The sequence below is a fragment of the Triticum aestivum genome, chromosome 5D (assembly GCF_018294505.1).
Source record: "Triticum aestivum cultivar Chinese Spring chromosome 5D, IWGSC CS RefSeq v2.1, whole genome shotgun sequence".
Lineage (NCBI taxonomy): Eukaryota > Viridiplantae > Streptophyta > Magnoliopsida > Poales > Poaceae > Triticum > Triticum aestivum.
Window position 1 is genome coordinate 45,507,023 of NC_057808.1, and position 26,445 is coordinate 45,533,467.

Here is a 26,445-nt window from a genome sequence, read left to right on the forward strand (position 1 = left end):
TGGTGATTTCTTCGCCGTATCCCTGGTAATTTCCACCTCTTCCCTGATGATCTGCTCTTGTTTGATCCAGATCTGGAGGAGGGGTAGGTCTTTGGTGTTGATTTCGAGCAGCTGTGTAGGGGGGGAGGGGCGGGTGGGTGGTGGGGAGGGGCGTGTGGGTGGTGGGGAGGGTGAGAGAGGGTATACTTGCGTGGGAGGTAAGGGGGGTGGGGGAAAGTTGCGGTCTGGAAAGTTCGTCGTGGGGGGATGGCAATTTCTGTTGGGCCTTGTACAGCGATCGGCCTGGTTAGCTGGCGGGGTGATCGTCCTGGTTAGCTGGCGGGGTGATTGGCCTGGTTAGCTGGCGGGTGATCGACAGGTATGGTATGGTAAGGTAAATTTCCTATCGGGCACACTGTTGCCAAATATCACTGTCGTAAAATAATGGGTTTTTATCAGTTTTGCCATCGGTTGTATAACACTACTCAGTTTTGTCACTAAAATTTTTCACTTCTCAAAAATGCCATTGTTCCGATGGACACAACCTCGAAAAGACCATTTTTCACCGTTACCGTCAGGTCAGTAGACACTGACTGAAGGTAGATGATGAAAATACACTTATCCCATTTGTCAACTCCCCTTTCTCTCTCTTTTGACTTGTGGGCCCATCTGTCAGGGCGTGCACGTCGCAAGAGCTAACCAGCTGAGCTACAGAAATCTTTTTAGGTGAAAGGAGATACATCCCTTATATCGTGTAGATGGAATAGTATTCCAACACAGTAGCGTGTCGTGTCTTTTCTTGTTGCTAGCTAGCACGCGGTTATAAATAGAGAAAAGTCTATTTTTAGTCCCTCAACTAATCACACATATGGTGCGGATTTCATCTCTCAATTTTCAAACCAGACAACTTGCACCCTAAACTTTTCAAACCGGACAAATTTCGTCCTCCGAACCCGCCAAAGCGGTTTTCCTGCTGACTCAGCGTGGTTTTGCCCATGTGGCATTATTTCTCCATCTTATTCATTCCATCTCTTCTTCCTTTCTATTCTGTCTCTAGTGAGCATTTCATCGATCAATTAGTGTGCGCCGGCTACCGAGGCACTGCGGTGGCATGCTGACGGGCTGTGCTAGCGCTCGAGAGGCTCCGTCGCGCGACGTGTCCCTGCTGCTGTGCCGGCCGGAGGGCGTCATGCTGTACCAGCAGCACCTCCTCCGTAGCTCGTCTCTGTAACAGCATGGGGTGCCGGCCGCCGCGCAAGTGCCGGTACACCGAGGAGGCCTGCCAGCAGGGGGTGGCCAAGAAGCCGACGAGGCCAGCGTGGGGCACAGTTACTGTCAGTCTGTCAGCGAGAGCCTCTGAAGCCGAAGCTTAAGTTCGTTCAGCGAGAGCGCTCGTGTTGGTCGTCGTACCGCCGTCACGGTCACACGACCAAGGGCAGTGGCAGCGAAGCCGCTGAACTGCCGACCGTAACTCCGCCTCCTGCCGGCCACCGTATTGGTAACGATGACCAGGAGACCGGCGCCGCCGCCGAAGCGTCGATGGTTGAGCCCGGGGTGTGGACGAGTGCGACATCTCCTCTGGCCGGTGGGTTTACGAGTACAACGAGGAGCTCTGGGCACCGCGTCGCTGGCCGCACCGTGCGCGCCGTCTCCATCTTTAACCACACCACGCACTGTTCCGCCGCCGACGTGCTCGTCTTTTAACTCCTACCTCTGATGGCACCGACGTCCTCCACGGCTCGTCCGCAGACCGCAGCTGCACGAGGCCCCTCACGCTGTGTGCGTTCGGCATGGCGCTCCTCCTCGGGTACGTGGGCGCGTGTGCGGACGACGAGGCTGGAGCGTGCGCCGTTGGGGAAGCCGTCGAAGACGCACTTGTGGGAGGTTGTGAGGCACGGGAGCGCCCGCAGGAGAAGATGCCACTGCTCGCTGCTCGGCCATGGACAGCATGTGCCAGTGCATGCCACTTGTTTGATGAAATGCCTCAGTAAGCTAATGTGAGAAGGAAGAAGAAAGGGGAGAGAAATACCGTCACGTGGATGAAGACCGGTCAACACATCGCTGAGTCAGCAGTGATACCGGTTCAGCCAAGACAAGGTACTAAACTTGTCCGATTTTAAGAATTACAGGGGTGCAAGTTGACTGGTTTATGAGTTAAAAGACAAAATCTAGACTTCCTAAAAAGTTGAGGAATAGAAAATAGACTTTTCTTTCCATAATATTAAAGGGAAGATTGTTGCTCCACCTTTTTTTGTCCATGATGGGGCCATCAGATTTTTCGTCCGTCTTGGGTGCCTACGTCGCTAGCCTTGGTACGTACGGGTACCTGTGTTGGTCCTTCGTTTTAAGAAGAAGAAAAAAAGTGCCTACGTCGCTAGCCTTGGTACGTATGGGTACCTGTGTTGGTCCTCCGTTTTTAAGAAAAAGAAAAAAAAGTTCCTACGTCGCTAGCCTTGGTACGTACGGGTACCTGTGTTGGTCCTTCGTTTTAAGAAGAAGAAAAAAAGTGCCTATGTCGCTAGTCTTGGTACGTACGTGTACCTGTGTTGGTCCTCCGTTTTTAAGAAGAAAAAAAGTGCACCTGTGTTGGTCCTCCATTTTTAAGAAGAAAAAAAGTGCCTACGTCGCTAGCCTTGGTACGTACGGGTACCTGTGTTGGTCCTCCGTTTTTAAGAAAAAGAAAAAAAGTTCTACGTCGCTAGCCTTGGTACCTGTGTTGGTCCTCTGTTTTTAAAAAGAAGAAAAAAATCTGAACCGGAAAAAGCCTTGGTACCTGTGTTGGTCCTCCATTTTTAAGAAGAAAAAAAGTGCCTACGTCGCTAGCCTTGGTACGTACGGGTACCTGTGTTGGTCCTCCGTTTTTAAGAAAAAGAAAAAAAGTTCTTACGTCGCTAGCCTTGGTACCTGTGTTGGTCCTCTGTTTTTAAAAAGAAGAAAAAAATCTGAACCGGAAAAAGCCTTGGTACCTGTGTTGGTCCTCCATTTTTAAGAAGAAAAAAAGTGCCTACGTCGCTAGCCTTGGTACGTACGGGTACCTGTGTTGGTCCTCCGTTTTTAAGAAAAAGAAAAAAAGTTCTTACGTCGCTAGCCTTGGTACCTGTGTTGGTCCTCTGTTTTTAAAAAGAAGAAAAAAATCTGAACCGGAAAAAGCCTTGGTACCTGTGTTGGTCCTCCATTTTTAAGAAGAAAAAAAGTGCCTACGTCGCTAGCCTTGGTACGTACGGGTACCTGTGTTGGTCCTCCGTTTTTAAGAAAAAGAAAAAAAGTTCTTACGTCGCTAGCCTTGGTACCTGTGTTGGTCCTCTGTTTTTAAAAAGAAGAAAAAAATCTGAACCGGAAAAAGCCTTGGTACCTGTGTTGGTCCTCCGTTTTTAAAAAGAAGAAAAAAATCTGAACCGGAAAAAATAAACATGCAAAGGTGGGATTCGATCCCTGGACTGCTTGGTCGGTACTCGCGCTGTGAACCAACTCACCTGTGCTGCTGGTTGTGCTTGAAATAAGCGCATGTGTATTTTGATGGAGGAGTGGGCGTGCGGAAATAAAGTACTACAAAAGTCACGCGAGGAGAGTTACGTAATTTTTTTTGAGGGGCGGATTAGGTACTTAATATCGTTCACTGCAATGAGGCCGGCCCAACTAATCAACCACCTGGCCTCAACCCGTTTAACAATGCAGCCGCATTTAATCGATTATTGGCCTCAAATTATTAAATAGTCCCATCTTGTTTTCTTATATTCAATCCTTTCAATTTATATATCTCTTTCAAGTTCTTAGGTATTAAGGGAGTGTTCCGGGAATCAGTAAGGTTGAATAACAAGGGATGAGGAATGGAAAAAACTTTGGCCCAGCCACGTGATGCAACGATTCGGAAGGCGGCCGTTTGGTCGGTTACTACCACTGCCGTTATTTGGCAGTCTTTACGAGATAGGAGGTTTCGTGACTATTGTAAGGATTGGTGGCATGTGGACATCATGTTTATGTATGTTCTTCAAAATTGTAGCTGCCATATTTTATTAAGTTCTTTATTATTTATCGAGTCCAAACTGTTACTTTCTTTGGTAGATCTATTCACTATTCCGATCCGTGCTTGACTCTTTCAAATGAAGTGCACTAAAGTGGCTGTACTAGCTATGTGGTTTGCTTTTCACTAATGTGTATTTGAACCATTGAATATGTTTAACTATAACAGTGGTATGAGGAAGACATGCATAAAAAAAGTTGTTCTTCTCACTAACTTGATTTTTTTGTTTATTTAAATCCTTCATTTTAGAAGAGAATTAAATAGATGTTTCAATTGATTTTATGTGTTATTATTGGGCTAGGGCCAAATGATATTTTATGTAGTTTTCTTATAAAGAATGCTTTTATATTTTTTTTCCTTCTTTCCACTGTCACTCTGAATATTTGGATGTACTGAATAATACGTCTTTCAGTTTCAAACTTTTTGTCTCAGTGGTAACAGCTAATCAAACTTTTGCTAGCTTTAAGAAAAAATATATTATTATTTCTCAATTCAACCATAGCTGACATAACTTGCATTGTTCACTATAGCAAAAAAACTAGGTAGATATTTATCAGTTTACATGTATTCTGTTCTTTAAGACGAGGCTGGGCATGGGGAGAACTCTTTCCATTGCGATACACCGTAAGGTCTTTCGAAAGTAGCGTGCTAGAGTCTGATGACGAAGCTCATTACCTTGAGATTGTCATGTTTGTTGTCATGTTTGTCGAGAGGTGGACAATGGTGGCCAAGAGAGTGGTAACATGGATAAATCACTTGGAGCGTGCGAGGATTTTCTTTTGTCCTGTTGCAACGCACGGGCATATGTGCTAGTCTCTTATCAATAAGGCAACGTCAGCTACTACAAATCCTACACAAGAATTTTGACCTCTACAAGCTATATTGAACCACACACGCACACTGAGAATTAGTATACTCACAATGGAGAAATTTCAGCCTATGCCATGTTGGGGCGTCCGGTGGCCGATGGAACCCTCCGATTTGGGCCTGTTGTTCGTCGCCATTGCCGTGGAACAATTGCACTTCAAGACCCAGGAGGAGCGTCGGAGCTGCCTGCTGGGCCGGAGGCAGAGCTGAGCTGTGGCGGGTGGCGGCACTCGGTTAGCAGTACGGCGGCGCACGGCCAGAGGCGCCGCAGCTGCAGCGAGTGGAGGCGCGCCGGAGCTGGGCGGCCAGCCCGGCGACCGGCGGTGCCAGGTGAGGGGTTAGGCAGGCGGCGGCGGCGGCTAGGGATTATGGTTCCGACTGGGAAAACTGGCATGAGCAGGTTGTGCAAAGGATTATGTTCTCTAGTTAGGACAAGGTAGATTACACTATCAGAACAGAATTCTATTTTTGAACGGATGCTTGGGTTGGTTGGAATGGTAATCATGCGCCCCCATCGACAGCGAGGTGTCGGGTTCGAAACCCGATGAGATCAGGGGTATTCCCGTCATCTACCTTCGGTCAACGTCCCTTGACCTGACGGTAACGTTGAAAATGGTCTTTTTGAGGTTGTGTCCAACGGAACAATGGCATTTTTGAGTAGTGAAAAATTTTAGTGGCAAAACTGAGTAGTGTTATACAACCGATGACAAAACTAATAAAAACCAATAATGATACACATGCTTACATACATTTTCTTCTCGTCCTAGATTTCTAGTTAGATGTTGTTCTACTCCTGCTGAGAAAGATGCAGAGGGCAAATATTGTTAAATACACAGGAGTTCTTGGGTGCTCCACCCCCGGATTTCAAACATGGGCGTGCAATCTATTCCCGTGTGAAGTTTTGTGAAAAATACTAGGAAATGTATCCATGGCAAAGAAAATAGTCTGAGCTACGATCCATCCAAACAGTTTTCCCTTTCTATACATAGATTTAGTGAGAATGCGTTTTCCGGGGGTTTTTTTTTATGAAACTTCACACAGGAGTAGATCGGGCACCCAGATTTGATATCCCAAAATTTCAGTGTTTCTTGAATTTTTCCGGTTTGTTTTCTGAATTTATTACTCATATAGGGGCGGAGCACCCGAGTGTGCCAAATCCTCTTCCACAAATATCTTGTTACTTTGCATATTTGATGTTTATGAACTAATGTCTTACACCATGGTGAGAAAGTGTTCTTATGGTGCAGTTATACATGAAATATTAATGTGCTCTTCGGTTTTCATTTCCTGTAATTTTCGTCATGAGTTTAGGACCTTGAATGTTGAGGCTCATAGTCTTGCAAAACATGCTCTAGCTTTAGGGGTTGGCCGTCACGTGTGGTTAGGTCATCCTGGAAACCTTGCCTTCGTCCCGATCACGGTGATGACTGAGTAATAGAGTTTGCATGTTTACCTAAAAAAAGGAAATTCCGCACAATAACCTTGAAACAACACGAATCTTGACAAAAGAATAAATGGTGAGAAAATTTACTTCTACAATTTTTTTACAATGGAGACAACTTACATATAGCTAAAGTGAGTCCTAGCTAAATGTTCTTTTCTAGAACGGAGGCTTGAGACGAGCCTAACTTTGAATTTAAAAAGCCAACAACCAGCTAGAAATTACAACAAACAACACGCCAAATTGAGCGAACCATACAAAGGGGCTGACTGGATAGCTTACAACGCATCACACATTAAAAGCACCAAGGTAAATTTAAGAAAGGCGAGCACAACAAGGAAAGGAAGCAGGACGAGGACTAGCCATTGATACATAGACAAAGTTGTTGAAAGTAACGTGGTGCCTTTTATCCTTAAAACATAGTACTAAGTAATATCTTGCTAAAATCAAGTGTTCAACCCCTTAAAAATAATGATCATGTGTGAGAAACAAACCACTTACAACTAGCAGAAACTGATGCACAATTTGCTCCGGTACACGTGCTGCAGCTTGTCTTTGGTCTTGTTTGAAGCAGCTGATCCTTCAGTACACGTGCTGCATCTTATTCTTCTCCTTCCCCACTATCACCCACCCTAGGATCCTGTAGTTCCAGCGCTGCTGCACGTAGACCAAGAACGCGAGCGCTGCCGCGACGAGGGGCACCACCACGCCACCAACCTTGGGGTACAAGTCCATGGCGCCGTCTTGGGCCTCCTCAGGGACAGGGTACATGTCAACCGCGGGAGGCGGGCGGAGGAACCCATAGACGTGTGGCAGCAGCGACATGCCGGTGATTCCGGCATAGTAGCTCTTCCTCAGAGGCCGGCAGTTGACGCGCCACACGGCGTTTCCCATGACCTGCGGCAGCAGGAACCATTCCCTCGCCAGGCTGATGCACCGCTCGACAATGGCGGCCATATTGTACGAGGGCCGGCTATAGAATCCCCCCTGGCCCTGTGCTTGCATGGTGTACGCCACATGCGGCGGCTGCTTGGTCGACGCGCCGCCGTACGTGGCCAGCAGCCAGTGCACGGCGAGGACGAACAGGAGGCCGCCAAGGTGCAGCCCGGCTCCGTCCCTCGGGACGCGTCCTGGCTCAAGGGGCGTCCGCGCCCGCGCGCGGACCCTCGACCGCCGCACCTTGCGCGCCAGGCGCAGCGTGAGGAGGAGCGCCACTAGGGCGAGGGCTTTGATGGAGCAGTCCATGTCCCAGTGCAAGCGCCGGACGTGCGTCCTGTAGTTGCCGTCGCCGTCGTACATCCTCGGCCACGCGGGTAGGATCATGGCGTCCGTGACCAGCACCGCGCTGTAGCAGAGCGCCTGGGCGCCGAGCATAGCGAGGGAGATGTACGGCACGACGTCCGGGTGGGAATCCATGTAGCGCAGCTGGCTCATGGCGGCGACGATTGTGGCCGACAACATGGCGAGGCAGACGATCCCCCCCACGTTCTGCCCCACGAATCCGTCAAACCTCGTCCCGGGGTAAAAGGATTGCAGCGCTGGGAGCTCGGTCCGGTTGAAGTGCAGCGGGTCGCCGGCCGCCCTTGTGCTGGACATGTAAACCTTGGCCGATGGGCTGAACAGCCACCGCATCTTCGTCGGCGGGTACTCCACTTGCAGCTCGATGGAGCAGTCCATCCCGCTTTCAAGGTCGCTCATCTTTGACATGACCTGCCATGGGGCCTCGACGTCTCGGCAGCCCACCAGGTGCATCCGCCCGTCCTCCGGGTTGTACACGCCCTCCAGCGACATCACCGGGCGCCATCCAAAGACCCCGCCGGACTCCGTGAGCACGGCCGACACGTTCACTAGTTCCTGCCGCTGCTCCACGCCATCTTGATCTTGCCATCTCTCTTGCTGCTGGCGGGGCACGTAGCTGACGAGCGGGCCAATCGAGAATATCTGCAGCTCAAAGAAGCGCTCAGAGGATTGTCCCTTGATGATCCATTCTGGTACAGGGTGAAGCTTTGGCACGACCCGGAATCGGAGTTGGAGATCTTGGGAGAGGCTCGCCGTGTCACCATGGGCACGTTTCCTTGGGTAGCTAATCAGAGACATGGCGGCAAGGTTGCTGGAGATCCTGGAGGGCTTGGTCCTCCAGAGAAGCTCCATGGCCTGCTCCACCTTGTTGTAGCTGTACGTCATGCGCACCCACTCGTCGGAGCCGCCAGCCTTGTTCCAGGCCTGTCTGGGATGCAATGCTCGGTGGAACGACAGCGGGAAATGACTGCCATCCATGGATGTTATCTGCCCCATGAGGATGCCGCGGCGGGTGATGGAGAATGTGGTGGAGATGTACAAGGAGACACGGTGCTGGCACGCAGCCTTGCCGGTGCCGGTGCCGGTGCCCAGGCAGGCCGTCATGCAAAGCCGCCCGGTAGACACTCTCCACACGCCCTCCGCCGACAGCGTCATGCCGCTCAGCCCAGCACGCTTCACCGCAGTTTCCTGGTCCTCCCATGGCGGCATGGCGCGGAACACGGCCGACACCAGAACGGCCGCCTTGCCGTCCAGCCCGCTCGTCGGCTCGCACCGAACGCCTTGCATCACGATGGCAAAACCCGTGAACGCCCTGTCCGTCGTGTTCACAAAGGGTCCCAGTCGACCGCAGAACTCATCGGTGGAGTCGCAGTTCCAGTTGGGGACGACGGCGAGCACGCCATGCTCGTTGGCACGAAGGATGTCGCAGAAAGGGACGTCTTCGTGCAGGTCCCCTGCACAGCCACCGGCGACGTCGTCGTCGCAGAAGAACAAGGGAGACGTGCTGCACCCAGTTGTGTCTTCCTCCTCCGGCCGGAACCGGTAACGGGCGTATGGGCCGCCGAACTGCGAAACCAGCCGGACAGTGTCGAAGTACACGCTGTCCGACTTGGCGCTCGTGCTCATCATCTCGCCGTGCACCGCCCGGGTTGTCAATGTCTGCGCCTTTGGGTACCGTAGAATGAGCACTATATTGTCATCGGCGACGACCGGCAGCTCGAAGTTGTTGCTGCCATCGCCGATATTCTTGGCCCAGTCCCACGGCCCCTCCGTGGTGTTGCCGCCGCCGCCCCCGCCGCGCATGGGGAGGGGAGCATTCCCGACCATGCACAGCACCCTCTCGCCACCACCAGCCTCCGTGTAGACGCCTTCCAGCAGTATCTTGAGCTTGGCAATACGAGGAAGGAGCTTGAACTCCGGTGACGGACGCCGGCCACTGTGTGGATCCATCATCTCAGACTTGTCGTCGGAACAGCAGCAGTTGCGGCTGATGGTCAAGGTGAGCACCCCGCTGACGTTGAGGGAGCGTCTCGCGCGCTGCCGCTGCACTGTGTCGGCGTGCGTGAGCATGAAGGTCGCGAGAGGGGTGGCCAACTCGGTACCGGCACCAACGTCGCCGCTGGCAGTGCCAGGGAACGGCATCAGCGGTGCGTGGCCGGCGTCTTGGCGCCAGTCGCCGTTGGCGAAGTGTAGATCCTGAACCATGGGGCCGTCAGCCGTAAGCTCGGCCCCTGAGGAGAGCACGGACCGGCACTGCTGCGCCACGTCGGCTGCCCGGAGGTAGTCATGGGGAACGACCGGACGTCCGAACGACGTGGGGAGCTCGCCTCGGCGGGACGGCTGGACCGCGGACGAGGTGACGCAGCAGAGACAGAGACAAAAGACGCCGAGAGGACTAATCCGCCGCGAGACGGGGATCCTCTTGCTAATCTCCATCGACATGCACTAGGTTGGTTTTAGCAGCCGTTGGCACGAACCATGCTTCCTTGCTTCCATTCATGTACCCTTGAGCTTCATCGTGGAAGAAGGCTAGATCAGAGGCGTTGACTTGGAGTGTTTGTTGGTCAGTACGGATGAGTTGGCTCCGAGAAGGCACATTATTCCCGTATAAGTGCGATCATGTGCTTCGAGCATCCCAACGGCCGGACCGGGTCGAATCAAACTTAGAAGGCCAGATCGAGACAATGACAATACCTTGAACTGAACCGGATGATTGAAGATGTATTTTTTTAACACAGTACAAATGCAAATGCTCATACATACATTCACTCCTATGAACGCTGTTAGAGATACGACACGCAATCGAAACACGATGAAGAGCGAAAACAAGCAAGGAACACGAGATTTTAACGTGGAAACCCCCTCCAACACGAAAGGGAAAAAACCACGGGGCCAGCCAACCAAACTTCACTATATCGGGGGAGGTTACAAACGCCGGAGATTTACAACTAATCAACTATCCCGTGCGGCGGCTTACAAGAGGTATATATAACACAAGTGAACTAGGTCAATACTGATCCGTACCGCGGGGCGATGGGTCTCGCTCCGCTCGCTCGTGAGAAGTTAGCCTTTCTCTATATACTTGAATTTTAAGCATAACATAACAAACACAAGTCCAGTGTTAAGTTTAGGACTTGAACACTGGTGGGCTGGGATACCATGTGTTAGCATACTCTATGCAACAGGCATGTTTAGCACATCTCAACCACATAAAATGTATCCTTAAGTATATCAAAGGGACTCTCGATCATGGTCTCTCCATTACTCCCTCTGATCCTACCTCACTCACCGCGTACTCTGATGCGGACTGGGTAGGATGTTCGGATACTCGACGATCTACTTCTGGTTACTGTGTGTATTTGGGTGATAATCTGATTTCTTGGTCTTCAAAAAGGCAGCTAACCGCTTCCAGGTCTTCAGCCGAAGCAGAGTACCGCTCTGTTGCTCACACTGAGACAGTATGGCTTCGTCAACTCCTAGCTGAGCTACATCGTCCCATTCAACAAGCTACCATAGTTTATTGTGACAATGTATCAGCTGTGTATCTGTCATGTAATCGTGTTTAGCATCGTAGAACAAAACACATAGAGATAGATATTCACTTTGTTCGTGACAAGGTAGCACTAGGAGAAGTTCGTGTTATTCATGTCCCGACAAGTGCTCAGTTTGCTGACATCTTCACCAAGGGACTGCTGCTCGCATCCTTCCTTGACATATGTGCCAGTCTCAATGTCGTGGAGCCCGACGTTGACACTGCGGGGGGTGGGGTGGGGGGGGGGGGGGGGTGGTTAGTCAGCATGCAGTCTTGGTCAGATGGCCACGATCGCCAGTGCCTCAACCACGATCGCCCACGTTCTTCACTTGTCCTTGCGGCTGCAGTTTGTACTCTGAACCTATATGTATCACTTCATGTACTTTGAATGAATCAAGCAACGCATTCCGCTAAACTTCACCACGGTCCACCTAACTATCTAACCACAGAATGTTCGTATTATTATTATTATTATTACTACTACTGCTGCTGCTACGCTAAAAAGACAGTCCCTCTTCATGACGTGCATGTGATCACGGCCAATCTAGAATCTCTGGCATCAATTTGCTCAGACTTTAATTGTCAGCTTGTTGGTACCAGCTTACACTACAGTGCCAGCCAACAGTTTGTATATGCTATTGCCGGTGGTCGTTCCATGTCAACTGATGTTTAAGTATTGTCAACTGCTATCTCCAATAATCGATCTTTAACCCTTGTTAAGACAAGAGGTCACCCGATTCACAGTTCAAGGCAATGGGCATGCGAGCGAACTCTACTCTTGTTGTCTCGATCCGGCCTTCTTATTCTAAGTTTGATTCGACCGTACCCGGCGACATCATGCTTGCATGCATGAGCATGATTCAAGCAGACGGCAGTTGGCCTCCTGACACCAAGCAACGACTCCGTACTGACACCTCTGGTTAGCAGCCAAACTCCAAGTCAACACCTCTGGTTAGCAGCCAAATTTTATTGTTTGGCCTGCTGATGCATATATTGATATCAGCCAAATTTTGTTGTTTGGCCTGCTTGATGCATATATTGATCTATTACGGGGTTCACAGACTAGCTGGCGTGGGCGATTGGGATTGGGGACAAGGGGAGGATGGGCCCCACCCCCACTGAAATCAGGGGGGCTGAGAGATTAGTTAGAAGGAAATTAAATAAAAGCCCGTAATGGGTCCGTGTGTGTAGGATTATTGTATTGATGTATACATATACCCGCGATTTCATGACTGCGGGCACCAAAAATGAAGTGCTTGCGGCGGTGCATTCGATAATACTACACACACGGGCTCTCGCGACGGACATTCACGGACCCTGCTGCATGCGCTTATCTGATTGGCCCTTCCTGATTTTCACGGGTGGGCCCGCCTCACTCATCAAATTTCAACCAATCACACATTAACAACCACGTAAACCCCCCGTAGAAACCCCGTGCGTCTAGCGATGCTGCGGTGCATTAGTCGTCTCGGCCTGTTCTGGCTCTGTCTGTGTCTCTGCTATGTCACCTTGTCGGCGGCCCAACCGCTCGTGAGGTCCTTCAGACTCCCGGTGGTTCCTCATGACCACCTCCGGGCCGCGGACGTGAGGCGGCAGTGCCGCTCCGTGCTCTCCTCAGCCGCCCAGCCAACGGCTGACGGCCCCGTGGTCCATGATCTGCACTTCGCCAATGGCGACTGGCACCAGGACGGCGGCCACGTGCCGCTGATGCTGTCTCCTGGCGTCGCCGGTCCCGATCCCGAGCTACTCCAGCAAGCCACCCCTCTTGCGACCTTCACGCTCACGCACGCCGACGACACTGCACAGCGAAGACGTCACGCCAGACGCTCCCTCAAAGTCAGCGGGGTCCTCAGCTTGACCATCACCCGCAACCGCTGCAGCTCGGACGGCAAGTCCGAGATGATGGATGATCCACACCACGACCTGTGTCGGTCGCCGGAGTTCAATCTCCTTCCTTGTGTTGCCAAGCTCAGTGTGGTGTTGGAAGGCATCTACACAGAGACTGGCGATGATGGCGGTGGTGGCGACAGGGTGATGCGCATGGTCGGGGATGCTCTCCTCCCCATGCGGGGCGGCGGCAACAGCACCAGCACCGGCGGCCCCTAGGACTGGGCCAAGAATATCGACGATGGTAGCAACAACTTGGAGCCGCCGGTCGTTGACGATGACTAACATATTGCTCATTCTACGATACCCAAAAGTGCAGACGTTGACTACCCGAGCGGTGCACGGCAAGATGATGAGCACGAGGGCCAAGTCGGACGACGTCTACTTTGACACTGTCCGGCTAGTTTCACAGTTCGGCGGCCCATATGCTAGTAACCGGTTCCGGCACAGTAGGAGGTCACGGCTGGGTGCAGCAAGCTTCCCCTGCTATGTGACGACGACGGCGACGACGGCGACGTCACGGGTGGATGTGCAGGGGAACTGCACGAAGACGTCCCTTTTCTGTGACATCCTTCGTGCCAATGAACACGGCGTGCTCGCCGTCGTCCCCAACTGGAACTACGACTCCACCGAAGAGTTCTGCAGTGGACTAGGACCGTCCCCAACTGGAACTACGACTCCACCGAAGAGTTCTGCAGTGGACTAGGACCGTCCCCAACTGGAACTACGACTCCACCGAAGAGTTCTGCAGTGGACTAGGACCGTTCGTCGTGAACACGACGAACATGGCATTCACGGATTTTGCCATCCTGATGCAAGCCCTCCGGTGCGGGACGACGAGCGGACTGGACGGCAAGGCGGTCGTGCTGGTGACGGCCTTGTTCCGTGTCGTGCCGCCGTGGGAGGATCGGGAAATGGCGGTGAAGCATGCTGGGCTGAGCGACATGACGCTGTCGGCCGAGGGCGTGCCATACATTTCCATGTACGTTCCCACCACCCGCCGCGACATCCTGATGGGGCAGATAACCTCCATGGACGGCAGCCACTTCCCGTTGTCATGCCGACGAGGATTGCATCCCCGAGAGGGCTGCAACAAGGTTGGCCGCCCCGACGAGTGGTTGCGCATGACGTACAACTACAAGAAGGTCGGGCAGGCCATGGAGCTTCTCCGACGGACCAAGACGTCCAGAATCTCCAGCAAACTAGTTTCCATGTCTCCGATAAGCTATCCGAGGAAACGCGCCGGCCATGATGACACGGCGAGCCTCTCTGAAGATCTGCACCTCCGTTTCCGGGCCGGGCCAGAATGGATCATGAAGGGAGGACAATCCTCTGAGCGCTTCTTTGAATTGCAAATAATCTCGATTGGTCCGCTCGTAGGCTACGTGCCCCAGCCAAGCATGTCGGTAGCACAAGATCAAGATGGTATGGGCGACCATGGCGTGGAGCGGCAGGAACTTCTAAACGTGTCCGCTGCGTTCACGGTGTCCGAAAGTTTCTTTGGGCCGCGCTCGGTGATGTCGCTGGAGGGCGTGTACAACCCGGAGGACGGGCGGATGCACCTGGTCGGCTGCCAAGGCGTCGAGGCCCCATGGCAGATCATGTCAAAGATGAGAGGCCTTCGAAACAGCTCCATCGAGTTGGAGGTGCAGTACCCGCCGACGAGGATGCGGTGGCTCTTCAGCCCGTCAGCGAAGGTCCACCTGTCCAGCACAAGGGCCACCGGCGACCCGCTGTACTTCAACAGGACCGAGCTCCTAGAGCACCCCTCCTATTATGCCCGGGAGATGTCGAACAGATTCATGGAGCAGAAGGGGGTCGTCTGCCTCGCCATGCTATCGGCCACCATCGCTGCCGCCTTACGCCAGCTGAGCTACATGGAGTCCCACCCGGACACCGTGCCGTACATCTCCCTCGCCATGCTCGGCGCCCAGGCGCTCTGCTACGGCGCGGCGCTGGTCACCGACGCCAGTATCCTACTTGCGTGGCGAAGGACGTCCGACGGCGACGGCAACTACAGGATGCAGGTCCGGGGCCTGCACTGGGACATGGACTGCTCCGTGAAAGCCCTCGCCCTCGCGGCGCTCCTCCTCACGCTGCGCCTGGCGCACAAGGTGCGGCGGTCCAGGGTCCGCGTGCCGCTCGAGCCAGGCGCGGCCTCCTATTCACCTCACGTCGACCAAGCCGCCGCCGCATGTGGCGTACACCCAGCAAGCACAGGGCCAGGGAGAGTCCTATACCCATAGCCGGCCCTCCCTCGTACAATATGGCGGCCATGGCGGAGCAGTACATGGGTCTGGTAAGGGAGTGGCTCCTGGCTTCCTGCTGCCGCAGGTTATGGGCAACGCCTGCCTCTGAGGAAGAGCTACTACGCCGGGATCACCAGCAATGTCGCTGCTGCCGCACGTCTACGGACTCCTCCGGCCGCCTTCCGCGGTTGACATGTACCCTGTCCCTTACGAGGTCCAAGACGGGGTCACCATGGGCTTGTACCCCAAGGCTGGTGGCGTGGTGGTGCTCGCGCTCTTGGTCTACGTGCAGCAGCGCTGGAACTACAGGATCCTAGGGTGGGCGGTTGTAGACAAGGAGAAGAATAAGCTGCAGCATGTGTACTGAAGGGCTAGCTGGCTGCTTGAATCAAAACGTCACTACAAATTGTGCTTTCTCAGATTGAGTTTTACTAGTTCAATAAAATTTGTAAATTTGTGTGGTTTGTTTGGAACACACATAGAATAACTCTATGGGAGTTCTACAATTATATCATTATATATGCAGTCACTGGAAATCAAGGGTCGTTACCTAGTGAGCAAAATACGAATGCCGGATAATAATTCAAATCATACACGGCCAGTTTCCACTTTCCGCCCTTATTACTGTCTGCTGATGCCCAGTTACAGACACATAGATAACATTCTAAGTAGAGCTCTGCAAAATCCAGGGTAATGAAGCTATAGCTCCTTTCTGAATATAATAGTCGTTACGCTACACCCGTCGAGAAGATCAGGAGAAGGACTATTCTTTCCTTACTCATCTTGTGGTGGGTGACGAATAAGAATAAGATGGGCAAAGTACGTACCGGCCATCTGTGATACGGATTTTGCGTCTCTGTTCGTGAGCGCCACCAGGAGACAACACGTTGCCAAGGACATTGATTAATCAAATGGCATCTGAACAAATGTGAAAGTGTGAAACTATTAGTTGTTTGTTGCTGCTTGGATGAGCTATGATGTGAAACAGGTCTTTGCATAACCTCGGTTCTCTATCTTCTTCTCCTGGCTTGCTCTTGCGACTTTTGGGAGGCACCTAACCAATCTCAATGACTCACCTAACCATGACATAGACAGACACCACTGCCTTGGTACGTGCAGGAAGCCGATTATGTACAAGGTTACATAACCTCAAGGAATCAGATATAGAATAATCTGGAGGTTACATGACCTGAAAAAAAGGGTGAAACAAAATTAGAGGAAAAAAACTGTGCGTACAAAGAAATGAGCAAGATCATTGGCCTAATAGACAAGATTAGATCGTTTCACCTGAAGAAAATTTTCTTTGCTCAGAGTGTTGGTAAAAACAGATCTCTGGTGGATACAAACAACACGGAAGAGCTTCGCTCCTAGCAGATTGAATTGAAACACGTTCAGTTCGTGGTTTTCTTAACATACTAGCACTGGAACACATAACTAAAACAAACAACAGAGCTCTAGTATCTACTGAAATCCATTTTTCCTCTCAGAGAAGATTGTGAACAAACACACCTTCGAGGACAGCCTTTAGCTTGTCAAACACCCATGCATACTTGAATGACCTGTTGTTCATCTCAGCAGCTTCCTTCTTGGATAGATCAGATGCCCAGTGATGGTTGACATGGCCAGTGACCACGATGTTGATGTGAGTCTTGTCCTTACCCATGGCTGAAACTGCAAGATCAAAGTAGTTGTCGAGCGATGGGTTAAATCAGATACTCAGACACACAAGCCAATCAAACTGCAGGCACTAGTTAGATACACATAACAGAGAATGCAGGCACAAATGCTTTTAATTCTACTCAGGACTCACAGATCCTAGAACCAAACAGAAGTAAAACATAAGTCTTTTTTTTAATAAAGAGGGCAAGTAAAACATAAATCTGACTAACAATAAATCCAAAAGCTTGCGGATGAGCATGAGCAACGAAACCAACCAGAGATATCCTACATGGGCATGAGCAACTCCTTTAAGTTACGGCCAAAAACAACTTGCATCAGCGCATAAGAGAATCTGAAAGTTTCAGATTTGCAGCTACTAGAAGCAAGCCTCGGCTGGAAGATGTCAGCGTACCGCTCCGGTTATGGCTAGGGTCTATACAAATGTAAAATGAAGAGACGAAGTTTAATCTATATGGATGTAAATGAAGAGATGAAGTTTTGTTTATAGAACCCTGATTCCCCACAATTTGTTTTCTCGCCAACTTAATAAATTTTCTTTGCTCAGACAGGGTTGCTAAAAACAGATCTCCGGTGGACACAAACAACACAGAAAAGCTTCCGTTCATAGCAGATTGAATTAAAACACATTCAGTATGAGGTTTTCTTAGCATACTAGCACTGGAAACTCACAACTAAAACAAACAACATATTTTTAGTATCCCCTGAAATGCATTTGCCAAGTAGTTGTTCCTCTTTTCTGTCTAGTCTTTTGCTTTCTTATTTTGGTTGCGGCATCCCCTGTTATGGGAAATAAACATGTTGATTCTAGGTTAGATCACCCGTGGTGGAACTAATTGCTATCTTTTCTTTACCTCAAAACATACCTCTTTATTCATTCATAAACAGGGTTACATCATTAATAAGAGGTACAATATGAATTTCTGGCAAGAACGACAATTTGTGAGCTACAGTATTTGGTTCTCTGTTTTCATGGACAAATTCCACCTTGGCAAATTCTCTTGAGACGAAGTAACAATCTCTGAAGATTGCCGCTGCAACCCCTGCTGAATGGACCTCATCTTGCATCGTCGTAATGACATTCATGCTATCTGACGGTGATCCTGGTGCAGCCCAGGGGTTCAGCAAAACAGCAATCCTTCTTGTAAGTGCTATAATGCTTCCGTCGACAAACCATCAAGCACCGAGTCTAGTTTGAAATTTTTTGCTGCCATGAACCTTCCTTTGTTATCTCGGATCACTACCCCAGTAGTGCCAGTAAAACTATCTTCATCGAAGGAGGCGTCCACATTGATTTTGACAACATATACCCATTGTGCTAAGGTCATCTTTTACCTGTGTATCCACTTCTTGGTTAAGCAACGGCTAGAGTATCACAAGAAACATGTCAATTCTAGGTTAGATAACCCGTAAGAAAAATGTAACGACATGTATAGTGTGTATCACTGTTTGCTTAACCGATAGCTTTTGGTATTAACGCTTCTGGCGCTTCTGAGGGCATTTCTTGGCTTTGTGGCCTTCTTCATTGCATAAGGAGCATATAAACACTCGTGTTGGACAGCTCCTGGCCCTGTGGCCTTCTTCATTGCATAAGGAGCATATAAACACTCGTGTTGGACAGCTCCTTGCCCTGTGCCCTTCCTGACCACAGCTAACACATCGAAGAACCGATGCCGGTTTCATTTTTGATGATTGTTTAGCACTAGCAGTACCAGGGTCCCGTTCTTCTAATTCTTTGGACAGGTTGGAGGATTTAGCTATGGTGCTGCTCTCTTCAAATTCTTTGGATAGGTCGGGCAATATTGATCTTCTTTTCTGAGGACAGTAAAAGGCAACATGACCTTCTTCACGGCATGTAAAGCATATCCTTGTCCTTAAGTTGTATTCCCTGGCTATTGGACTGCAGGTCCGTTTAGATAATGTGTTGACTTGTTTTGATAGTGCAAGCCACAGAGCAGCTTCGAAGTTCTCTCTCTGATCCTGAAACGCTGCATTCAATACCCAATTCAAGGGGCACTGAGCAGGATAATGATCCTGACTTTCACAAATAAAGCATTTAACTTTGCTCAATCGACACTCTCCATGCGGATGATATTCGTCACAGCTTGAGCAACTGAGGAGACCATGTGTACTAGTACTATGCCCTATCTCTCCACAGCGGGTGCAAGCGCGATTCTGTGACTTGTTCTGCTGGCAACACGATATGCTCCAGTGGCCATTTTTGCTACAAACTGTGCAAATAACTTTGTGTTCCTGATCCTTGAAAGGCCGGTCACAACTGTAATGTCCTTCCTCGCCACAAACCAAACAAGTGATTATCCCATTCATTTTGTCCTGATGCTCTGTTGTACCGCCTTCCCATGGACTTTCATGTTGGTTACTGCCGCAGCGGCGGCTGAGATCTGCAGTTGTCTCCCACTTCCTTTTTGACCTGATTTCCTGAGTCTTGAGTGATAACCCATTGGTTTCCATTTGAATTATTTCTGACCAGGGATAACAGATACGAGGGGAAAACATGAGACAAGGCAGAATCTAGTTTTGAGGAGTAGTATAAAAATGATATTGTAGAAGTCATTGTGTAGATGCAACAGAATATAGCCCAAACAGCTAAACAACATCCACTGATGTACATGCATACAAGGCCTCAACTATACAGGTGCAAACAATGCCTCAACTATATAGTTCTGTTTGAGCACAGGTGTCGATATCCTCCTACTGCCAATGTGAAAAACTGAAAATCTAACATGTGAAGAGAGGGGGTTAATCAGGTTGCCTGTGTTGACATACTGCCAAGAGAGAGACTGTAACAATATAACTTTGTGATGTACAAAGCTCCCTCCTTTGAAAAGAAAGAAAAGACTAAACAGGGCAATGCGTGAGCTGCAGTCAATTGCTTAATGAGCACACTAGTGTCAAAAACGTTCTTATATTATGGGACGGAGGAGTAGTACAGTACTCCCTCTGTCCCAAAATAAGTGTCTCAACTTTATACGGAGGGAGGGAGTATTCGATAAGATGTGCATAAGAAGAAGAAGTGGCTGATGAACACATGGTAGGATTGAAGGCCTGCCTAATCACGATGCAGAAGAAAGAGGGTTCGGTGGGACTGCTCTGCTATGTAGGCTTGGAATTCACTCTCTGTTCCACCGAACGCACGCACCAAATCAGCTACCTATACTATATCGAGGATCTAAACGGAAGGGGAACTGGATCAACAGAATATGAGTGAGATCCACGGTGAGATACCTGAGGGGCGATGAGCAGGAGAAGGGAGACCCGGCGACGGTGACGGCTACGGCGGCGGCAGGGTCAACAAACGGGCTTAAGAACCGGCGGCGCCGGCGGCGACGGCGGCGACGGAGACCCGGCGGCGGCGGTCAGAGTAAACTAGGCTTCAATATCGCTTCGTTCCTTTTCTTTATCCGTACAGCGTGTTTGGTAACGACAGGAGAGGGAACGGGAGTTTGGAGACGAGAGTTTGCCAAGGAAATAGACATGGGAAAGATTTTATGTCTCATTCCTCGACGTCAATAACTGCCACACGTGTGGTGTATCGGGGTTGTGTCGCACGTCCTGTGTGGCACGGAAACGAACCCGCCCGCACGACCGCGTCTGGGCACGCGCAGCCACAGCCCGCACGCCCGGTGTGTGGCAAAATCGTTCACACGTCCGGGCAAACGACCGCGCTGCCCGCACGACCCCGCACGCCAGTCGTCCCGGCCTCCTTTCGATCCCCGGACCGACGTGCCGCCGTCGTCTCCTACCTCTCGATCCCCTACCTCCATCGCCTTCCTTCTCTGGTTGCCATGGCAACCAGAGCAGATACCTAACGCCTTCCCACCGCTAACCACCCCCCCTCACCCCCCAACCCCATCCTCCGAAGACGACGAGCTAAAAAATAGGTGGATCTCCGATCTCCTTCTGTTTCTCGTCCTTCTTCTGTCCAGAAAATTGAAATTGCAAATTTGCCCACGAAGATGGCCACTGGATCCACGCTATCAGGGCAAACACCCCACGGATTTGTGTGTATTCGCATTGGCCCACCAACATACGCCAGTTCTGCCATGTACTATGCTAGAGTTGAGCAAAGCTTCTGGGTTGGCTAGGTGCGAGTAGTTGGTAATGAAGGATGCGTAGGGATCACTAAAAATAGGGAGAGAAAGGAGAAATTTGGCATAGGGAGGGAGGAAAAATAGTTGCCACCTGTATCTAACATCAGTTGCCACCTATCGTTGTCGGTAGCTGCCACCATGTTATCTTGTTGCTTGCCATCCTATTTTATTGGCTGTTGCCATCGCTTCAAAATGATAGCTGGCATCCAGAATTCAGAAAAAGGAATGAATGTGCGTGTCCTACTTGCCATGATGTGTTGGTTGCCTACGCAGGAAATGTGATAGGATTGCCGTGTTATCTTCTACGTGCAAACAGCAAGAATGCATTTTGCAAATTGTTGATGCATTCTTGTTCATGCAGTGACTGAAAACACAGTGGCAGAAAAAAGCAGAAGAATGAATCATGAAGACGGCACTGATCCTTAGTTTTCTCAAAGGCCGGAAACGCCCCCGTGGGATGCAGCAGAGTACAATCAACTCATTTCTGCAGGGCCGTTGCTGCCACTACTAGAGCAGTACGCGGGCATCGGTACGATGCATGATAACAAAAGAACAGTTGCCATGTTGGTGACGATGAAGATGTCATTCTAGTTATGTCCTACAATGTCATTTTTCGCAGGTTCTTATGACCAAAACACTGACGGCAAGTTCAGTCACAGGGCGCTAACACTGACAAATGTACGGGCAACCAACTTCAACTAGCTAATGTGGCAAATCAAGGTAACACATACGAAAAAGAAACATACTGGTGTGGACATGAAAACTAAACTTGCAAGGATGGCAAAAAGACTCACGAGTTATATCAGAAAAATGTAGGACCTTCATGCAGCACGTGGCATCAAGCGGCAACCATGTACCTGCCATTGACGTCATACACAGGTGAGTCCATGAATTGAAGTTGTGGACAGTGAATTAGGAGAAGGAACATAGCTGACAGCTGCAATTGCCATGCCTGGACAGCTGTAGTTGCCATGCCTGGACAGCTGGAGTTGCCATGCTTGGACAACTAGAGTTGCCATGTGTCATTAAATGTGATTGCAAATGTCCAAAACAACTATGGACAACACGTGTGAACAAACATGTGTGGCATGGATGCACCGCTACATGTGCCGTGTTGAACAAACTACAGTTGCCATGCATTGACCAACTGCTAACATGATCACAGGTTGTTACGGTGGAACCACATCGGCAAACGTCTCATGGCAAGCTTCACAGTTGCAGGACAGCGCTATTGCAGATAGAGCACATCAAATTGGAATGACAGACCAGATAAGATCAGCACATGTGGCACAACAAGATAAAAAATGTGAACCAGAAAACAGTACTGCATTTGCTTTTGTGCGAATAGCATGTGAGGAAAAGTAGATTTGTAACGGTGGTGGTGGGAAAAACAAACAAAAAATGCTACCAAGGGGTCGTGTGCAAAGAGTCATCTATTGTCTTCGGGATTTGCCAATTGATATAAGAGTGTGTGCAACATTCATGATTGATCGCATTTGCCTAGTGAGCTCGAACCTAGAATACAAGTTTTGATGCTAGAAGATACTGGTTGCCATGTATTGGCAGCAGTAGTTGCCATGTATGTTGGACTGTAGTTGCCATGGCTATAGAATCCAAGTGTTGATGCTAGAAGACGCTGGTTGCCATGTCTTGGCAACAGTAGTTGCCATGTGTGTTGGACTGTAGCTGCCATGACCGGAGAACTACAGTTGCCATGCATGGCCATATGCAGATTCACGGCTTGCTGTGTGAATGGTGTCATGCCAAATCACATGTAGTTGCTATATTTCGTTACGATAAACATGCCATTAAAGCAAATGCTTACGCTCGTACCTGTTTTTTTATTGCAGGACCTTCAACTACAATGAACAGCGGTGCGGGGACATCTACTGCGGGGAGCTCTGAGCGCACGGAAGAAGCGTTCCACCAGCTAGCCAACAATCATGCCACAAACAATACAGAGTCAGTGTCGGAAATGGCAATCGTTCCAGCAAATCCGACAAGCACACCTTTGCACACCAGCACAAGCAACACTCAAGCAGATGAAACAGCCGCCGATACTGAAGTGAATGATGAAACTGATGACGAAGCACAAGGGGATGCAAAAGATGGGCAATCAGAAATCATGGTACCTAAGCCACCGTATGTTGGGCAGAGATTTGATTCGTTTGAAGATGCAAAGGAATTATACCAAACATATGCAAAGTTCCATGGGTTTGCGGTCAACACCGAATACCATAGGAAAATTAAAAAAACTAACGAGTACAGCAGAGGTGAGATGAGGTGCTACAAGGCACGAAGGAACAAGAAGGGTAAAGGTGTTGCGCCTGTCGTTCCGGAACGAAAGAGATGTATCATTGTCAAGACGGAATGCCCTGTCCGGTGTAAGCTGAACGTAGATGGAGCACGGGGGGTGGTCACTGAATATTTTGACGAGCACAACCACGAACTCATAAAGAAGTTTGACCTGGTAAAATTTCTGACCGCCCACAGAGGATTCACCCCCCTCGAGAAGAAATTCATAAAGCTGCTACATGATTGTAACGTCAGTCCATCAAGAATGGTCCAGATACTGTCCCTCATCCACAGCAAAAATGGGACTCTGAGTAGCATGCCGTACATACCAGCAGACGTCACAAACCTAAAGGCAAAGTACCGTAGAGAGAGTAGGTTGGCTGACATAGAAGACACGATAGCCTACTTCGATGAGAAAGCGAAAGAAGATCCAGATTTCTTCTACAGGATAAGATTGGATGATGAGGACCATGTCAGGAACATGTATTGGGTGGATGGTGCTGCAAGAAGAGCCTACAAACATTTCCGAGATTGCATTTCGTTCGACGCGACATATCTCACTAATATGTACAAGATGACATGCGCTCCATTCATAGGAATAAATAACCACAATCAGTCATTGCAGTTCGGATGCGGGCTCGTTCGAAACGAAGACACGGATGGGTACACTTGGCTATTCAAGACCTTCTTGGAGTGCATGGGTGGACTTGCTCCGATGAACATAATAATAGACCAGGATTTTAGCATGCGTGCAGGCATAGAGGAGGTCTTTCCGTTGGCAGTGCATAGACACTGCAGGTGGCACATTATAAAGAAGGATGAGGAGACGCTAGGACCGTTCTTTGCTGACCGTCCAGATCTGCACAAGGCATTCGAGCTGTGCGTGGACCACAGCTTGACGGTGGAGGAGTTTGAACGGAGCTGGATGGCTATGATTGAAACATATCACGTTCAAGACAACGAGATGCTTGCTAGCCTGTGGGAGAAGCGAATGTACTGGGTGCCGGCCTACTTCATGCACTGCTTCTTCCCATTTTTGCAGACTACGCAGCGCAGCGAGGGGTTCAATGCTGTGTTTGAAGCGGTACGTGAGCCCTGGCAACTCATTGTTGCAGTTTGCCAAGCAATACACGGCTTTGCAACAAAAAATAATGGGATCTGAGCTACAGCAAGAAGCAAACACCGCGCTAAAGCAGCCTAAATTGCTAACATATTTACCAATGGAGAGGCAGATGAGCAAGACATATACCAACAAGATTTTTAACAAGTAAGTCAGTGTGTGTTACAGTCTTATTTGCACAAGCATGAAGGTAAAAAGGTGCCATATAGAAATGCAATGCAGTTGCCAGCTTTTTTGGAAATGCTGATATATTGAAAGTGGCCATTGAGTACAGGGTAACCATGATGTGTAGTTACCATGTTTAATGTACTGCAGTTGCCATGTGAAGTCAACTACAGTTGCCATGTTTAATTAACTATAGTTGCCATGTATAATGAACTACAGTTGCCATGTGTAATGAACTGTAATTGCCAAGTTTAATGAACTGTAGTTGTCGTGTGAAATCAACTATAACTGCCATGTTTAATGAAATGTAGTTCCATTTGCCATGATGGTATGGAATGCACTTGCCAATTAAAATGTTATGCATTTGCCATGTGAAAAATATCATGCAGTTGCCATAGCCATCATTCATTTTAGATGCCTTTCCTACGTTACAGCCTACATCAACATAAGGTGCTACAAAAAACATCATATAAGAGTTTTACGAAACCACACAAAACTTGCAGATTCCAAGAAGAAATAAAGCGTGCCAGCATGTACACGACTTACCAGGTGGACGAACATACGTTCAAGGTGTGTTCTCTCTTGGGCATGTCGGATTCAGAACCTGAAGACCCAGACAAAGGAAGGAACTACTTTGTGAAGGCCTTGATAAGCAAAGGCGAATACTACTGCCAATGCTGCAAATTTGAACGGGACGGGATTGTGTGCTGTCACATACTAAAAGTAAAGGACATGAACGCGGACACGAATGCCCCGCCATTTCATACGGCAGCGATGGACTTGGGACGTTGACGACGCATTAGGGCCGCAAACATCAAATGGAGTTTTTGGCCGTGCATGATGAGAGACCATAGTCAACTATGGAAGCCGTGAGGCACGTTGTGTTGACAAAGAACTATGTTGAACTGATAGATGAAGCGTGCAAGAGTGATGAGACAGCGAGGGTTGCAGAAAAACATAGGAAGGCCCTGAAAAGAGAGCTCGATGAGATCAAGAAGAGGAAAGCTAAGGAAGCCTTACACAGGTTCCCCCGCACCTCAAGTGTGCCTTCGTCCACGGGGCCATCATCTGAAAACTCGGAGGTAGGATCTGGAACAGCAAGCACACAAACCCAGGTCAGGAACCCGCCCCGTTCCATCACAAAGGGGCGTCCAAAAGAGATAAGATACAAATCGGGATTGGAGATTCAAGCAAAGCACAAGAAAAAAAGAAAGGGACATGCAATCCATAAAGCAACATTGGAGCACTGTGACTTGGTGGTTGGTGACATTTTTTGCAAGCTAGATGTTCTAAAATTTGTAAAAATGGGAGAATGACTCTTGAGGGGAATCAGAATTGAAAGGAAATGCCATGAATCAATGACTGCAGTTGCCACGTGTGTGGTACTGAATTTGCCATGTTATTTCAACTGAATCTGCCGTGCCTTTTCTACTGAATCTGCCATGTTATTTCAACTGAATCTGCCATGCCTGTTCTACTGAATCTGCCATGCCTTTTCTACTGAATCTGCCATGTTAGTTCTACTGAATATGCCATGTTATTTATACTGAGTCTGCCATCGCGTAGATTTCCGTGTTCAGTCAACACATTTTAGTCCACACATATTGTATTGTGTGCAAAAACTATGGAAAACAAGTTGAAACGATCACGTGCAAAAACCGTAAGGTTACGGCTGCGTACAAACTACCATGCTAGCCGATACAGTTAACAGTGCAAAAAACCCAAAAAGCCAAACGAGAAAGAACGATAACTTTCACTAACCATGACTGATCAACTACATTTGCCATGTTTTCAGACATCA

At 49.4% G+C, this 26,445-nt stretch overlaps 2 protein-coding genes across 2 annotated transcripts; both read right to left on the reverse strand.

Annotated features, from left to right (window-relative positions):
* Positions 1-15,829: 15,829 nt before the first annotated feature.
* On the reverse strand, positions 15,830-17,263 carry LOC123124244 (elongation factor 1-alpha-like). The gene is made up of 4 exons (XM_044544900.1): positions 16,785-17,263; positions 16,563-16,642; positions 16,277-16,464; positions 15,830-16,193 (listed from the first exon to the last, which is right to left on the reverse strand). Exons 1-3 carry the CDS (start codon positions 16,936-16,938, stop codon positions 16,456-16,458), a joined length of 243 nt encoding a protein of 80 aa, XP_044400835.1. The 5' UTR covers positions 16,939-17,263; the 3' UTR covers positions 15,830-16,193; positions 16,277-16,455.
* A 538-nt stretch (positions 17,264-17,801) lies between these two features.
* LOC123119346 (DNA-binding protein HEXBP) lies at positions 17,802-20,414 on the reverse strand. The gene is made up of 2 exons (XM_044539127.1): positions 20,199-20,414; positions 17,802-19,435 (listed from the first exon to the last, which is right to left on the reverse strand). Exon 2 carries the CDS (start codon positions 19,422-19,424, stop codon positions 18,426-18,428), a length of 999 nt encoding a protein of 332 aa, XP_044395062.1. The 5' UTR covers positions 19,425-19,435; positions 20,199-20,414; the 3' UTR covers positions 17,802-18,425.
* Positions 20,415-26,445: the final 6,031 nt, after the last annotated feature.

Coding starts and splice junctions, on each gene's coding strand:
- LOC123124244 (XM_044544900.1), bottom strand. CDS start 16,938: ATGGGTAAGGACAAGACTCACATCAACATCGTGGTCACTGGCCATGTC. Junction 16,643..16,784: donor GCTAAAGGCTGTCCTCGAAG/GTGTGTTTGTTC, acceptor TCAATCTGCTAG/GAGCGAAGCTCTTCCGTGTT.
- LOC123119346 (XM_044539127.1), bottom strand. CDS start 19,424: ATGGAAACCAATGGGTTATCACTCAAGACTCAGGAAATCAGGTCAAAA.